General features: G+C 34.6%; 2 protein-coding genes across 2 annotated transcripts in view; one reads left to right on the forward strand and one right to left on the reverse strand.

Annotated features, from left to right (window-relative positions):
* LOC136037949 (COP9 signalosome complex subunit 2-like) overlaps nucleotides 1-13,032 on the forward strand; it is a 34,140-nt gene extending 21,108 nt beyond the window's left edge. The window contains exons 5-7 of the mRNA XM_065720832.1: nucleotides 6,070-6,260; nucleotides 10,004-10,145; nucleotides 12,823-13,032. Of these exons, the coding sequence (XP_065576904.1) occupies nucleotides 6,070-6,260; nucleotides 10,004-10,145; nucleotides 12,823-12,967 (478 nt within the window). The 3' untranslated portion in view covers nucleotides 12,968-13,032. The remainder of the gene's footprint in view (nucleotides 1-6,069; nucleotides 6,261-10,003; nucleotides 10,146-12,822) is intronic.
* Nucleotides 32-3,920, reverse strand: LOC136037610 (AMP deaminase 2-like). Its single transcript, XM_065720328.1, has one exon. The coding sequence runs from the start codon at nucleotides 3,652-3,654 to the stop codon at nucleotides 1,345-1,347; it is 2,310 nt and encodes a 769-aa protein (XP_065576400.1). The 5' UTR covers nucleotides 3,655-3,920; the 3' UTR covers nucleotides 32-1,344.
* Nucleotides 13,033-17,463: the final 4,431 nt, after the last annotated feature.

Genomic DNA, 17,463 nt, shown 5'->3' on the forward strand with positions numbered 1-17,463 from the left:
AATTATTTGACTTTATAACTGCTCATTTTCGGTCTTATGTAGCTCTTTACTTTTCTTTAAACAACTAATTTTGTGGAATAAAATAAAGTATCTGAAAGATACCGAAGAAACACTTCAGGTTATCTAGACAACCTAAATATATTATTTGTGGGGGATGGATAATCTATATTTTTATGCATGTCAGAATTTGCCTTGCTTTAATTTAATACCTTCCTATAAATCTTCTTCGCCAGTAATTATGATGTCATTAATATTCCTAGGCATGTTTCTAACGTTCCTTACTATAGCACCATCTGCTACTTTAAAAATTATTTTCCTAAAATTATTCCATCGAACTTTTACATTGTAAATTTTTAGACTAGCTTAATATTCACATTTTACCGGAAAGTTTCTCTCCAGTTATTAATCTGGAACCTACCAACGTCATAACTTCATAAGAGCAACATAATATGCATGCATGTATCGGGATTTTTTTTGCACACAAGTTTTGAGATAAATTTTAATTCTCAGTGGCAGTTTTGCATCAGTGCTAGTTATTCAAAAATGTAATTTTTCTTGTCCAATATGGGTCACTGCAAACTTTCAAAAACGAGTTTTTGACAATGAGGATGTCAGTGGTGTATTTTTATTGTAATTGGACTTTATATTTGAGGGTCTGGGGTTTTTGTTTGAAAGTGTGAAAAAAGTCATTTTTCAGTTATTTCCAAAATAACTGTTGTATGTGAAATTTTTTTCACTAAACAATTTATTTTCAAAATGATTTTATTTTGGAAATTTTGCTACTATGGGCTGTAGTTTGCTATTTACTAGGTTGCACATACAGCTAGTGCCGTGATATCACCGCACATGAATAAATTTCGGCAGTCATAATTTGGGTTGCAAGTGAGTATAGTTCATAATATACTTTACACTTAAAAATTATAACGCAGTCTGATATGCACAGGATGCTTTTGATAAACAAATATGTTCTTTTGATCAACATGAGCCCAGATTTATGAGTCAGTTATCCTTAGTAAGATCGACCCTAAGAGGATATTGTTATCACTTCGGGCATCAATTAGGAAATTCAATAACTTCTAATTAAAGCTGGTAACTACTACTAAAGCTTTTAATGTGTTCATTCCAGAATACAATTTACACTGAGATAAGTCTTTTGTTTCGTGCATTCCTTTTCTTACCATTTATTTGATTGATGAACAGATTTTTAGGTCTGATCTTACGCTAAGTAGAACATCAGTAGCTACTATTCTTGAATTGCGAGTGAAATTTTTATGAGAGGTTAGAAGTTGTGCTGTGCAGTAGATTTTACGTCAGACAAACCTATTTTACCGATTCTTTGTCACCTTAAACTGCGTTGAATAAGTTTGAGAGTTCTGTGTGCAACGATTTATGTCGATAAGTAATTCGAATGTCCGGAACCTTGGTTTTGGCTATGTCATTTCCTTTGGTGCCCTCTTCTTTATAATTTAGACCAAGCCAGCTGGTTTTAACAGAATTGGGAAAGCCACTAAGTAAGACAGAATTTTTCGCAAGCTCTACTTGATCAGTGGCTGTAAGTGTCCACACTTGGGTTGCAACTGCATACTCTTCCATCAGGGGATCACTTGTAAAGTGGAACTGGAGAGGACTGTTAGTACCGAGGCTTGTTACCAAACCTCTGGTAAAGAAATCATAAAAGGGATGTTTGGAATATCTCAAAAATATGGAATTATCTGACATAGGTGACATTGTAATTCCAACTTGGGAAAGGTAGTATAAATACTGAAGAACAGGTACTTTTTGTAGCATTAATCCTTGGGATATGCTTTGAGCAAGAAGAAAACTTGCAACTAATGGTCGGATTGGCCCAGTTGCTCCACAGTGTGGACGTAAAGTAAATGTGTTTAGTCCGCGCTCTTTTCTAAACTGATTAAGGACGCAAACATTCGTAAATATATAATATAAATAATACCAATGTGGGGGGTTCTCTTTGACAATCCAGTTTTGTGGATATTGCATTGTTGAAGTTAGAACATTTGTCTCCGTATTTGATTCATCCCCTACTATGTCGAACCCAGTTACATGTTGTAAGAAAGAATACAGCTCAGGATTAGTCTGTGGATTGTTAGTAACCTCAAATAAAGGCTTGAAAATATTACCTAGAACATCTCCAAAGCTTTCAACAACGCCATCAGACTTCAAACTATCGTAAACTCTTGGTATTTGAATAAGCCATACAACTTTGTCAGAATAAACATCCCACTTAACTGTCCATTTAGCCAGTTTGCTCCATTCGTCATTCGATCTGCCATGAATTGATATCCTTAGCTCTGCCTGTTGATACCTTGATTCTTTTAAGTTGGACATAAAGTCTTTAACTATTTTAGCAAGATATTCACCTTCCAAATAATTATCAATTTTTAGAAATAATTCTCTGAGGCTACTCTTTCCAATTGGACGTCGTTTATTTATGTACTTGTCGAAACGTTGAAAAGCGCTTCGACCACAGTGTACATCTAATATATCAACAGTCAGATCATCTGAAGTTAAATTCAAATCATGAAAAACCTGTTTCAGTGTCTTTACATTACCATTTTTATCAAGTTGAACTGGTCGATCACCTTCTGAGTTTAGATGTTTCTTAATAAAGTGTAGTAAACGGGTTTGGTTCATACAAGTACTTGCGTGAAGATCGTTGTCGACTTTTCGTACATTGTAGAAATCTCTGCGGGGTACAGATTTTAGCTGTGATGCCTCTAATTGTTGGTTCAGTATCTCGTGGACCTGAAACTGATGCTGTAGTAGCTTGAGACACCGAACGGTAAATGTCTTTAATGGTCCATTTGTAATTGCGCTATGTAGCAGTTGCATATCTCTGATGAACGTATCTATATTTGTGAATTTAAATTCAATTGGTGTATTTTTGTCTATATCTTGCTGACTTTCATAAATCTGAAAAACACCATTATTACATCCTATATAGTATTTTCTTGTGATCTCAGTTTTCAGTTGACACGAGGTCTCTTCATTTGACTTATTTGAGTCCTGAAATGATTTTTGATGTGAGCTTTTGTTAGTAGACTGTTTGGCCGTGACAACAGTCTTTTGATTATTATAATAATCCAAGAATCTGTTAGTTAATACTGGGAATGATTGTTGAGAAACATCCATATATTTACGTCGCAAATTCAAGATTTGCACTAAAAGATCCAAAGGAGGTTTCTCATCGTTTGTAACAAGCGGTAGGTTGGGACTAATTTCGACTCGTAAAAAATTTAGTTCGTCTTTTGGTTCTATACTTTTTTGCTCCAGCCCAGAAACATGACTGTCAGCCTCTATTCTTTTCCTGATTTCTGCCTCAAAAGCCTTGCCTTGTTCTATGGGCAGTCGCAGACTATCAAGCGAATGAGATACATCATCACTATTCTTGTCGGACTCGTCACCGGATGACATTTCATCTTGGCGCTCTCCCAGCCCGGTTGTATCTACTTTTCTCTCCTGGTTGACATCTCCATTAGAAGCTTTGCTCTCTTCTACCGGTTCTTGTAAAATATCATATGGCAGATACATTTCATCATCACTTGCTTCAAGCTCGTCGTCTAGTGCTGATTCGTCCGAGGACTGATCTTTGGGTTTAAATTCTCTGGCTTCAATAACCTCTTGTTGACCATTCATTTAAGAGTCTGTTGTTCAAGAAAATGTCACAAGCAGGCTGGAAGTGACCAAGCTCTTATACTTGACCGGTAGAACCATTTAAATTAATTGGGGATGGTTTTTAACTCCCTCAGAGTTTTTGCTTTTTCCATTTCTGTAAGCGTAGAATTTTTTTGTTTTTGTTAAATTTTTGATAATATGACATTTCTTCATTATTTTCTGCCGTTTCTAAAATTTAATTTATTGACGTTTACTCAAAAACTTAGCCGTGACAACTAGATCACTTTAGGGCTGCTACTTTTCTCCTCTTTTCTTCTTTTTTTCCTTGAGTATTTATTTCTTCCTTTTCTTCCTCATTAAAAAATCACATTTTTATATCTCTTCTTTCATTACATAAAATTATTGCATAAATTACTATTTTGTCTCTAATCAAAAACCGGTGATACTACATGCACAGATGCAGAGAGAAACTTCGTAGTTAAAAGTTGTGTCTATTGGTTAGGCCAGCAAACAGTATCGACGAAAATATCTAAAAAAACATCTTGAAGTTAGCTGTGTTTCGCATGCTCTAGTTTTGTCAAAAATTGAATTTATTTTTTAATTATCCTTTGTTATAGGAGGCACAAGGTGTGACGATTTGCTATAACACGAGCCTACTGCCAAGATTTTACAATCATTAGTTTGGTACGATTACCCCATGTAAAAAAAAAGATAAAAAGAATAGGGATGCATCAATGCTTCTTTGGCGAAATGTGATTTTCTTTGTTACTCAACATGGAGGAGGATTGTATTTCTACTATACGGGTTTTTTGGGAATAGTGGTTCCAAGGGTATAGCAGTTTTCATTTCGATGCAACACCAGTTTTGAGGTGTTTCCGGCTACTTTCCGAAATACCTACATTTTGTTTTTTCAATAAACTTTTAACCGTTAACATAAACAGATCAGCTTCAAACGACCATTCTTCTTCACTTGACAGTTCTTTGAAAACAGGTTTTTAAACTTCAGGTTAATGTATGCTAGAGTGCGTTCTTTACTAGGTTGCATATGACGTCGAACAATTATATAGAATCATGTATTGAGGTTTCAGCCGTCTTTGCATCTCTTTGCTGCCTCATGGTCTGTGCCAATTTTCTTTGTAGTAGGACAATAGCTCCACATATTGAACTCGATGAGGTTGCGTCATGGTTCAACTCTCCTACGCATACAGACCGTTCGGGACTGCTTCAATGGTTTACATTTTATTTTTAACAGCTGTAGTTTAACCAAAGTATAAATTAATATTCTGAGTATAAGCAATAATACCAGACGGGACGGGACAACATCCTCTGAAGAGGTTCTTCAAATCGTCAGAGGCTCTTCAAGAGGTTCTACAAATTACGATTTGTAATATTTAAAAGAGGTACAATTTGTAGAATCATTCATAAAATTATGTTCTCCAGAGTCGTGTATTATTTAAACGCACAGTCTTGAAGCTAGATATTCTAAATGGTGTTTTAGCTTCACACGAACTGGGAATGTATCTGAAGTACTTGCATTGATCTTCCAGTTCAGGAAGGCAGTCCCTGACCCTCTCCCCATCAGGTGTAGCCATGGTGTTTATTTTAAGACTCGCTATTGCAAGCAAGGGTCAAAGCGCTTCAATTGATTTTTTATAATTTGAGGTTTGCTTGTGTTCAGTCTAAATGAATTTTTTATCAGTATTTTACTTATTATATCAGTATTGTAAAAGCATGTTCGTCAGTATTTTATATTTTACATGTAATTGCCTATTTTTCCTAGCTATGTTCCCTATTAGATAAAATCCTGCATAAGTCTCTGGTGGGATATATAGATTTCGTATTTATGCCAATCCGTTTCCAATTAGGGTTAGGAGACATGAGAACATATGTATGCTTAATAATATATAATATTTAATATGTATATAATTTATTTATTTAATATGTATTTAATGTGTATATTAGTTTATAATATTATAAGTTTTGGTGAACAACTTGATTTGGTTATCCAGTCTCGAAGAGTTTAAGCAATAGTTTTACTTGAAAAAAAGAGAGAAAGTTCAATATCACTTCGGAATTGTCCAAAGAATCAGGAAAATTTGCTCGATTCTCAATTTATTTTATTCATCTAAAAACCTCGGTTATCAAAATTTTTGATTTCGATTCATCGTCCTATCAATAATGTACATACAAATTTTTAATTTGGCTCTGGTAAGACAGAAGTCAAATGTCTTCAAATTTTACTTTTAAAAATAGCCTCCCCGCGTGCGCGCGTATTATGTTAATTTTTAGTACGTTTTAGTTATAGCTGCCCTTTTTCTAATGAAGTGCCATAGCGAAAAGTTTTTGTTAACTATCGTTAATTCTTCACATAGTATATCTGATCCTATTAGCTGTTCGTCCTAATTGTAAAGTAATAAATCTTGCATTTATTTTTAGGCTCATGAAGTCTGGAATTAACCCATTCGATTCTCAAGAAGCCAAACCGTATAAAAATGACCCTGACATAATAGCCATGACAAATCTAGTGAATGCGTATCAGAATAATGATATATCTGAGTTTGAAAAGATTTTACGGCAACATCAAAAAAGTATCATGGATGATCCATTTATTCGAGAGCATATTGAAGGTTGTTCTTTCTTTTTTTTTGTTATTTCCAAGTAGTGTTGAAAACTAAGGGAAGCTAACTTTTTTTTTTAATCTTCACATCCTTATTACTTTATTTTGAAATTAATTTTTTTATCCAATCTGTTGTTTAAGTTGATTAAAAATATTCTACTTTCTCGGTCAACTATCGAAAGAGCCCATCAGACTCCTTTTTTGTGAGTCTGAGTCTGACTCACAAAAAAGGCCAACTAATCAGACTTCTCTTTTGTGAGGCATTGACAAAAAATATTTTGCTCCCTTTCCCAAATACAAAATCTTAGTCGTTTTTAAAAATCCCCCCTCCCACAAAAATAAGGAAAAGTTGAAAGTCCCAGGATTGTCCTCCAGCTGTGAGACAAAGCAAGGTATTGTTATTAAACTACGTTACATTTCATCACCTTTAATGAAATTACACATACAGTTTAATGGTTTTATTTTTCAAACCTTTTAGTTCCACTGGCTCAAAGGCTTCCAAAAGTGTAGAATATCTTTATGTTTTGTGAGTCTGTTTTTGAAACTGAGTTTGTAAAAATTATAAAATGAATTATAAAAATGATAACTACGGGTCATAACTCGTATAACTTCGGTAAAATTGTCGTTAAAAAATGATTGGGTGACCAACTGTTTACTATTCAAAAGTTATCGAAAGATCTGTAATAACAACACATGATCTTAATTTTGTTTTCAATGGCGTACTGCCTATTCATTATAAAGAAAGTTTTAACTGTAGGACCACCAAGTAAGGGGGTTGGCAAACAGGTCAATAAGCTGAACTCCTTACTTTGGACAGAGTCTTGTTCGTAGTTTAAGTACACTGGGTTTTATAATGCTTGCTGAATATGCAGCGCTAGGTTATGGCTGCCTATTTCTATAATAATAATAATAACAATTCATTTCTTATATACTTACAAAAGGGAAAAAGTGGAATACAAGGAGAAAAACAAAGAACTGCAAATAACACAAAAACAAATAACACAAAAAACGCAAATACAAGAAAAAGAAATAACAATTTAGCAAAAAAAGCGGATAAGATGATTGTTAGGACCAAGACGGATTGGCGCTTCATCAATTAATTTTGAACTTAGTTTTTTCACTGAGAGAACAATATCTGTTGCCTGATATTTACTAATTAACCTTCGGTTCCGAAATGATCGTGGTAAATAAAATAAGAACTTACAATACCGATAGTAATCCGTCTTGACCCTCTTTGCGTCACCTTTATTCAAAAGCATATAAAAACCAGCACAAAATAACAGAGAATGGTCGCAGAAATTCGAGTACAGCTTTGTTAGTACTTATCGCCGGAAATGTCCACGGTTTCCAACAATTTTAGAATACCCTAGTTTAAGCTTAAATTGAATATCCAGAATCGTTTGAAAACAAAAGAACTTAGAGAATTAGAAACGGAAATCCTAAGCCATATGTATGTCTTTACCACTAATAATTTTTTTTTTCAAATATTAATCTAGTTTATTGATTTGTTTCTTTTGAAACGTTTAATCTATATTGTACAACAGGAAAAAAAAAAAAACTTCCTGCTAGCTGTTATTACCTTTGGGTAAAACTCTGCTGATTATTGATCAACACCTGACGATATGTTTCTTTTTCTTCTATTCATTCCTTCTATTCATTCTTGTGACGATTTAGGCAAGTCTTTTTGCAACAGTGTGTTAAGGAGATGGAGAAATGCAAATCCTTGAGATACTTGCAGGAATGGAAAAACGGAAGAAAATTGCTAGAGAGACAGAGGTGCTAATATCAAAAGAACATTTCTAAAAGGAATGGACCGACGCTGTCAATTACGATCCAGTCAATATAATACAAAACAAGTTCTTTTGGAAACTAGTAACTCTGTCCTTTTTATGACTTTATGTCTAAAATTACGGGATTTTACGAAATGCCTGCTGAGGATAGAATAAAGTGAATTAAAAAAAAATGTATGTTTTTCTCACGATTTAGAATTTTTTTTTTTGTGCACGTATAAGCAGTACTAGTGCTACTAGCAGTAGCAGTAGGGAATTATAGACATAAAAGTGTGAAACAGTGTGTTAAGGAGACGGGGAAATGCAAATTCTTTTGAAAACTAGTAACTCTATCCTTTTTATGATTTCATGTCTAAAATTACGGGATTTTACGAAATGTCTTCTGAGAATAGAAAAGTGAATTAAAAAAATATGTATATTTTTCTCACAATTTCGAAATTTTTGGGCACATATAAGCGGTACTAACCCATTCTCTTTCTGTTGTTATCAGTTTTATCATGCAGCACTAGGAGACCGAGTTTTGCTTGTAAAGGGAGTTATAGACATAAAAGTATGCGACAGTGTGTTAAGGAGACGGGGAAATGCAAATCGGGGAAAATGAGACAAAAAAAGAAGTGAAAATATATGCTACTTTCTACAGCAAGTGTTTGCATTTTACGGCTAGAAAATTTTATTCCTCTTGATTTTTATTGCTTTTGAGGACCTGAGCCTTAACCTCCTTATGTGTAAGCCTAATGAATTTGATGTCAGTAGGGCTGATGGATCATAAATGCTTATTTTGGGGTGTCGAGAAGCATCCGCATAGAACCAGTAGTTTAACATACAGGAATTTTAGGTTCTGGCGTATTCCCCTGGAAAATTCCACCTCGGAAAATTCTCCCCGGAAATTTGTCCCCACATGTAAAATTGAGCAGCAAAAGGGAAATTAAGACAAACACAAGAATGAAAAAAGAAGGAATTCTGGAATTTTATCCCCACATTCCAAAATTGATGTAGAATATATGGCGCAGAATCAAATAGTCTGTGTTAACAAACTGTAAGCAAGGAGCGGCTGGGGCCAATAGTAACCAAAACTCTAAACAAAAGAACTTTGATAACAATTAATGCATAAAAAATTGGTTGTTTAGGCTGATTCCAATTATATAAAATTCACTAAATTTAATGTAACACATCAAACGCTTCGAGCCTAAAGATATAGCGGCAAAACGTTACTCTTCTTTTTAATTTGGAGCCATTAGCGAAGACGCTGACTCCTCTTTCACTTCTTTTATGCTTACGCGCTTCGATCTACTTTTCTTATCAGTGGTGATATTGTCACCATTCTTGAACGAGCTTCAAATGGTGATTCTCTACAATTAACATTTTTTTTTTCAAAACGCGTTTTTAAATTTCGGTTAGAATAGGCTAGAGTTTGTTCTTTATTGCGTTACGGTGAATACCGTTGCCATGATTGTGTGTTCGTATTTTAGATTAACCCTTCCTGTACACTGGAAAATAAGCTGAGTGATTCAAGCTAGAAACGTGAAAATTTTCTGCAACAATTTTTGACTGGACTTAATAAAAAGCTAAAAAAAAAAGGGAAGAAGCTAAATAAAAACTTAGGCTGTAAAAATAAAACTAATTAAAACAACAATGAAGAAACTGGAAATATGAGATCATGATAACATGCGTGTGAAGACCAAAGGTCTTATGCTTGGACCTTAGTAAGCGAAGGGAGTGAGGACAGGGGCTACTTTAAATACTCGTGAGGACAGAGGCCCAAGCTGTCGTGCATAGCTCATGTGGGCCATAAACCTGAGTGATTGGGGGAGGTGAACCTAAAAGATGGCTCCTTAGTTAGTGCATTGGCATATTGTTATTCTGCATTACTTTTCTAATTTATTACTTCGCCTATTGTGTTGATATGAAGAGCTAGTGTCGTTTCTGGAAATCTTTATTTGTTTTTAGTTATACTTTTTTGTAGACTTGTTGGTGAACATACGAACTCAAGTTTTGGTTCAGCTTATTAAGCCTTATACGCGGATACACATCCCGAGTATTGCGAAAGAGTTGAATGTTGACTCTAGTGAAGTTGAATCCCTCCTTGTCTCCTGCATACTTGACAAGTAAGTTTTGATTTGCCAAGTTCAGCCAAATACCCACAACCATTTTTGTAAAGAAGAAGAAGGAGAAAATAAAAAACCTATGACCAAAGTTAATACCAATGAAGACCTTCAAGCAAGAAGTGAATAAGTCATTAGGTTTAGATTTTTAGGCTAGTTTATTTCCTCCACATAAATACAAAAAATATTACGCAGCCTCTACTAAGAACGCCTTAAAGGGCAAGTCGGCTTATAAATTTTTTTGGAGAATGTAGCTTCTTAAGGAGGTAGGGAGGATGGATGTTTTCAATTTTTAAAGGCTTGGTAATGTGAGAAAATATAATTACTCTATTGAGCATAGAAATATGAAAAATAAATGCCAAGACCTTAATCTTCACAATGTAAAGTAAAACAAGATGCAAGGTTAAGAAAAAACAAATAAATTATTTCCGAAAAAAGTTAGTTTTTGCAATTTTTATTCTAATTTGCGTGATAATATTAATATTTTAGAGTAAATAGTGAAATATCCAATGTTATCATCTTCGGTCTTCTAGAACGATTTTGCAGAAATGGTATTTTTTTAACGGTCTTTAGTGGAAAAGTTTGATTTTAGTTCAAGATAGAAAAATGGTCACAAGTTATCCAGTACAGTACCCATGAAAAATTGCACTTGTTGTCATTGCATCTAGGGATAATTATAATTACCAAAAATCCGTGTTCCTCTTGCTCATAATATTATTGTTCACATATATCTTATTAAAAAGCTTTGTTGGTTTGTCTTTTTGGGCCAGTTTTGGTTTTGTATCTCATCATTGTTAAAAAATTACTTTTGAATTCTTCTGACAAACGTTGTGGTGTTTACTCCGTCTCTGTGTAATTTTTAGTATCGTCTGACGGGTTAGAAATAAATAAATTTTTTTTTTTTTATAAATGAAAGTAGAGTGTGTCGCTAAAAATTAAGCAGAAATAAAATGATTCTGTGTACGACGGAACCCCAAGTCATTTGTTCTTTATGTTAAAGTTTGACTGTTTCCTCTATGGCTCAATATTGAATATTGTAACACAAGAGCAATGGGAAATATATTAAAACTTTCGTACCACGGTGCTTCTAGAATCACAGAAATATTCAAATTTTGTGAGAGCTAATCGTGAAATAAAACTTACAAATATTAACCGGCTACAATTGCACCGGCTACAATTGCTTTCAGGAAAGTTCTATTGAAACTCTGGAGTAAATAAAGGAGGGTGGAGGGAGGTGGAAACCCTGTCATAAACAGGATATTTTTAGTTCGAGTTCATATCGACAGCGCTCTTTGATCTGATCAAATAAAAAAAAAAGATTTTTTAACTGAAAGTAAGGAGCGACATTAAAACTTAAACTGAACAAAAATTATTCCCTATATGATAGGGGCTGTCTAACTTACTCAAAAAGTAATCATTGGTAAAAGGTTTCACAGCTTTAAAGTGTCACCGTCTTCTTTATCCTTATTAAGGTACCTTTGTAAGGTTCCACCTTACAAAGGTGCAACTTATTTTTTTTATATCACTGTATTTCCTTATTGTTGTAAATCAGACATACAGAGCCAACGCTCTAACGTCGGCTCTTAACGACTGAATGTTTGAATTTTGCCAAACATTTAAATTACAAACATTTTGATTCTTAAGCATGAAAAAAGAAAGAAACTTGACAAATATTCCTAATATTAGAAAACAAAATCATTTGACCAAAAATGAACAAAATTGAATAAAGACGTTTTTGAAAAAAAAGTAATTTTTTCGAAAAAAATTCAAGATACAATTTAAAACCGCAGATTTGCAGTAGTAAATTAATTCGGTTATTTTATTTTATTAGATTATTTTATTTAGTCTGTTCGTTTGAAGTTGTAAATTTCTACAATATCTCCGACTTCAAACTAACAGATTAAATAAAATAATCACTTGGACATAAAGGTTTCAGATACTGCTGTAGATCAACTAGGTATAGAGCAATGAAATAACCGTAAAACAAATAGAAATTAAAGTGATTAATCAAGTCAAACTTAAAGTGATCAGAAATAGTCACAAACAGGGGCAGGGATACGCCCCCTAGACCTTCTATTCCTAGACCTTTCTAAAGGTTGTAGTTCCATTTACAATTTCTCGAAAACGATTTGTGAACTCTTGTATTTTGTGTTTGTCATTTCGTTAATAATACTATAACAAAAAAAGTCACAAGGGTAGTCAGGATAAAACCTGACTTCTTATTTGGTTTGAAACGGAAGTATAGGCGCATTTGTTCGCTTTATCCATCTTTTGTAACGACTAGAAAAAAGTCTAAGTAGAAAACGAACTTGAAGGCATCCAAACGAAAATACTGAGAAGATAGTAATCGTATAACGAAAAGAACTAGAGTAGCTTCAAAAGTTAAATTCAGATAAAAATATTGTGTTGTATACTGGACGGGGGTCCCTCAGTTTTATGTTTCAGTTGTATAATTGCATTGTTTTTCGCTTCTATTTCGTAACTTTTTTTGTTTCTTTGTTTAGTTATTTTGTTTAGATTGCCTTTTTTAGGACGCCCTGTTACAGGTAAAACGGTCGCGTTATATTTTTCTTCTCTAAACGTCCCTGACCCTACTTTTCGTATTTTAATTTTATTGTATTTTTTTTTAAATTTAGCTTTTTGTTTTTCTTCTTTATGTCTTCCTGTATTTTTTTTTTAGCACAATTCAAGGTCGCATTGATCAACCAAATCAAGTGTTGGAACTCTGCCATGAAGACAAAGATGTGGAACGATATTTAGCTCTAGACAAATGGACAAGTCAACTTCAATCCTTACACGCCGCCATATCTAGTAAGATGGGATGATTTTCGAAAAATTTGCGACTTTATATTTTTGTTTAAATTCTTAATTTATAAACTGATGATGATTATTGGCGCTTTTTTTTTGCAATATGTGAGCTAGGGTTAGCAGTATCAAAAATACTTTGCCACATTGCCAATAACAAATCAGAAAATGATCTTTTTTTCTTAGGAATTATCTTCGGTTGCTATGGTGAAATGAAGAATTTCTGATCGGTTGCTTGAGTGTAACTCCTTAAACTGGATATTTTTTTTTTTCCATATAAATTTGTTTTTTGTTTTCCATTGAGATATTTTAAAACTACATGTAATTTAAAGACTATCTTAAACTTTTACATTGTTTTGAGATATTGACTGTTACATAACTTTATTCGAACATAACTTATTTAAGTTTTGAAAAGGAATTGATTTAAAAATCAAAGTTCTTCAAAGGAAAGTAGAAAAAAGATCCTAGAACTTGAAATGAGCAGAAATGGCTGTTAATTTAGGAATCCAACGTTAGATCCAATATAGATTACAAGAGACAGTAGAATTAAACTTAAAACGAACATAAATTACCACAAGTAAAGATCAACCTCAAACCCTCTTAGGATGTCTTTCGGGCTTTACTGTAAGCTAAACACATTTTAGTGGTCCTTTTTTTCTAATACATGTAAAAGAATAAAAATACTGCTAAGATACTTTAGTCGAACTTTTTTATATCTGTATGTTTGCTACAATATTGGATTAGTGCATATGTGGCTACTTCTTTTATTTGTATATTAATGTCTGAATTTTCATTAAACTTTTCTTCCTTTAAAGAAATTTAATCAGCAGACTAAACTTGTTACGTGATCTGTTTATTAAGTTTTTTATTAGGCATAAATGCTATTCCAGCCTTTTGGGGATATTAGAGGGATCAACAACCGCACCCTTGTGCCAATTTTTATTCGTTTTAAGTTTTAATGTCGTCATTTAGTTTTTGTTGAAAACTGTTTTTAAATTTATTTGCTTTTCTTTACCGAAACATAAAGCAAGTTTTTCTCGAAGTAACGATTCATGTTAAAACTCAAGGATTGACTTATTTACATATATATCGCTACAAGTTCTTCATTTCAGGCAGGATTCAGTGTAAAACCGCTTGATTAGGCCTGTATAGTATAGATATCTGATCTATGGTTCGTCTCGTTTTGGCCGAAGAATATTCATTTAGTTTCAGATGAATGTTGTCTTGGCCTGCCCAGGTTTTGTCCCTTCTTTGTTCAACATCTCTTCTTTCAATAACCTGCAACTCAGCAATAAGATAAATCATTTGCGTACCCAGAGCAAATTGTTTAATGGAGCACCAATTTTCATGAGCGTCCATGTACCTGTGCCTAATTAGTAGATCAGTTTTTGCTGAAGTTACTATCTTTACTTACAAGTTTTTTTAATTTGTTCTGCTTTCGCGGTAGATGGTTAAACGGCAATGATTCAGATTTCTTAATTCAAACTGTTTTGTTCTATCTTGATGCAGCTTTTTGTGCTAGGTGCGTAGCACGCTTTACAGCTGAATTTTGACGAAATTGATTAGAAACTTGTAACAAGACCTGAGTCATTCAAATATGTAACCCTTTCGCAGAGTTGGTGGAAGCTTCAATAGTTTCGCAGTGTTTTTTTTTTTTTGACTCGGCTGGCTCAAAAATGAAATAAATATCTGTAAAATGAGAAAAAAACTAAACTACATACACTCAGACAGTCGTCCCCCTCCCGGAAATGCCACTAGGCATTAAATTATAGATAATAGCTTACCATTTTGTCTTGATAGCGATTCTGACGGTCAATAGATAATAGATAGCTAATAAACGCACTGAAGATTAAATTCAAGAAGCATACCCAAGCTAAATGCATTAAATTGTCTTTTCATTTTTGTATTAATAGAATAGAAAAAATGAAGTATTTTAACTTACGAAAAGATGATGGGATCTTAATGAAATTTGATGTTTGAAAGGATATCGTACCTCAGAGCTTTTATTTTAAATCCCGACCAGATCCGGTGACATTGGGGGGGGGGGACCTAAAATCTTGGAAAACGCTTAGAATGGAGGGATCGGGATGAAACTTGGTGGGAAAAATAAGCAGAAGTCCTTGATACGTGATTGACATAACCAGAACGGATCTGCTCTGTTTGGGGGAGTTGGGGGGGGGGGGTTAATTCTGAAAATTAGAAAAAATGAGGTATTTATAACTTACGAAGGAGTGATCGGATCTTAATGAAATTTGAAGTTGGGAAGAATATCGTTTCTCAGAGCTCTTATTTTAAATCCCGACTGGATCCGGTGACGTTGGGGGGAATTGAGGGAGGGAACCTAAAATCTCGGAAAACGCTTTGAGTTGAGGGATCGGAATGAAACTTGGTGGTAAAAATAATGATAAGTCCTAGATACCTGATTGAAATAACCGGAACGGATTCGCTCTCTTTGGTGGAGTTGGGGGAGGAGGGTTAATTCAGAATAATTAAATAAAATGATGTGTTTAGAATTGATGATGTTTCGAAGAATATCGTGTCTCAGAGCTCTTATTTTAAATCCCGACTGGATATGAAGCGGAATTTAGGGGGGAGGGGCAGAACCTAAAATCTTGGAAAACTCTTAGAGTGGAGGGATCGGGGTGAAACTTGGTGGGAAAAATAAGCACAAGTCCTAGATACGGGATTGACATAACCGGAACGGATCAGCTCTCTTTGGGGGAGTTAGATAACTTCAAAGACCATACTGCCTTTCCATGACGAAAGTAAAACAGTTCAAAATAGGGATGAAACCTTTTTATTGACAGTGAATAGATATAAAATTATTTAACTGGATATTTCGAACACATATACAGTGTTCCTCATCAGCAGCTTTTACTGCTGCTGAGTGATCGCATCTTAATGAAATTTCATATTTAGAAGGACCTCGAAACTCAGATCTTTTATTTTAAATCCTGACCGGATCCAGTGTCATTAGAGGGGGGGATGGAAATCTTGGAAAACGTCTAAATAGGAGAGATCAGGATAACCGGACTGGATCCGCTCTCTTTGGTGGAGTGGGGAGGGGGAGTAATCCGGGAAAATTAGAAAAAAGGTATTTTTAAATTACGAACGGGGATCAGATCTGAATGAAATTTGATATCTAGAAGGATCTTGTGCTTTAAAACTCTCATTTTGAATCTCGACCAGATCCGGTGACATTGAAGGGAGTTGGAAGGGGAAACCGGAATTCTTCGAAAACGTGAAAATCGAGGGTTCTTATGAATGTGTGATCGGATCTTAATGAAACTTGATAAATAGAAGAATCTTATGTCTCAGATGCTCCATTTTCAATTTGAATCGGATCCGAGGACATAGAGGGATGGAGGGGGGAACAGAAATCTTGGAAACCAGAAATCTTGGAAAACCCTTAGAGTGGAGAGATCGGGATGAAACTTGATGGGAAGAATAAGCACAAGTTATAGATACGAGATTGACATAATTGGTACAGATCCATTCTCTTTGAGGGAGCTGGGGGTTGTTAATTTGGAAAAATCAGTCAAATTGAGGTATTTTTAGCTTAAGTAAGGGTGACCGGATCTTAATGAAATTTTATATTTAGAAGGAACTCATGTTTCAGAGCTCTTATTCCAAATCCCGACCAGATTTTTTGACATTGGGGGGAGTTGGAGGGGGAAACCGGAAATCTTGGAAAACGCTTATATATGTCACTGACACGTGATTGACGCAACCGGACTTTATCCGATCTGTTTGGTGGAGTTAGGTGGTGGGGTTCAGTGCTTTGGCAAGTTTGGTGCTTTTGGACGTGCTAGGACGATGAAAATTGATAGGCGTGTCAGGGAGCTGCACAAATTGACTTTATAAAGTCGTTTTTCCCGATTCGACCATCTGGGGGGGGGGGCTGAATAGAGAGGAAAATTCGGGAAAATTGAGGTATTTTTAGCTTACGAGTGGATGATCGGATCTTAATGAATTTTGATATTTAGAAGGACTCGTGACTCAGAGCTCTTATTTTAAATCCCGACCGGTATTAAGCCTCTGGTTTTCCTTTTAAAGCGATCTATTGATTCTTAGAATATTTCTAGAGCTCATACTGTATGAGCTCTTGGCTCTTGCCTCTTCCGACCTCGTCATAAATGCCATATGAGCTCTTAGCTCTTGTTCTCCTTTTCTAGTCATTAAAGATTATTCAAACTAGTCTGTTTGAAATGGGATGGTAAATAGCGAGCGCGATTACCTTGCTAACGTTACTTCCCATAATGGCAGCGTCTCGGTTGTTGTACAGGTTCTAGCGATTCGAGATAACTTGGACAGTTTTTCTCTAAAGGTCAGTTCAAAACAAAATGCGAAACTTCCCGCATGTTGGCAGCATTTGCATATCCCCCCTTCCAATATATTAAAAAATTCCCTCTTTGTTATTAAGTCAAACAAACCAAAATCTATCTTCTAGATCTTAAAAGCACATTTCCCCTCTCTCTCCTCAAGAGGATGATTCAATTAACAAACCCATCACGTC

Source organism: Artemia franciscana, chromosome 17 (genome assembly GCF_032884065.1).
Source record: "Artemia franciscana chromosome 17, ASM3288406v1, whole genome shotgun sequence".
NCBI classification, from domain to species: domain Eukaryota; kingdom Metazoa; phylum Arthropoda; class Branchiopoda; order Anostraca; family Artemiidae; genus Artemia; species Artemia franciscana.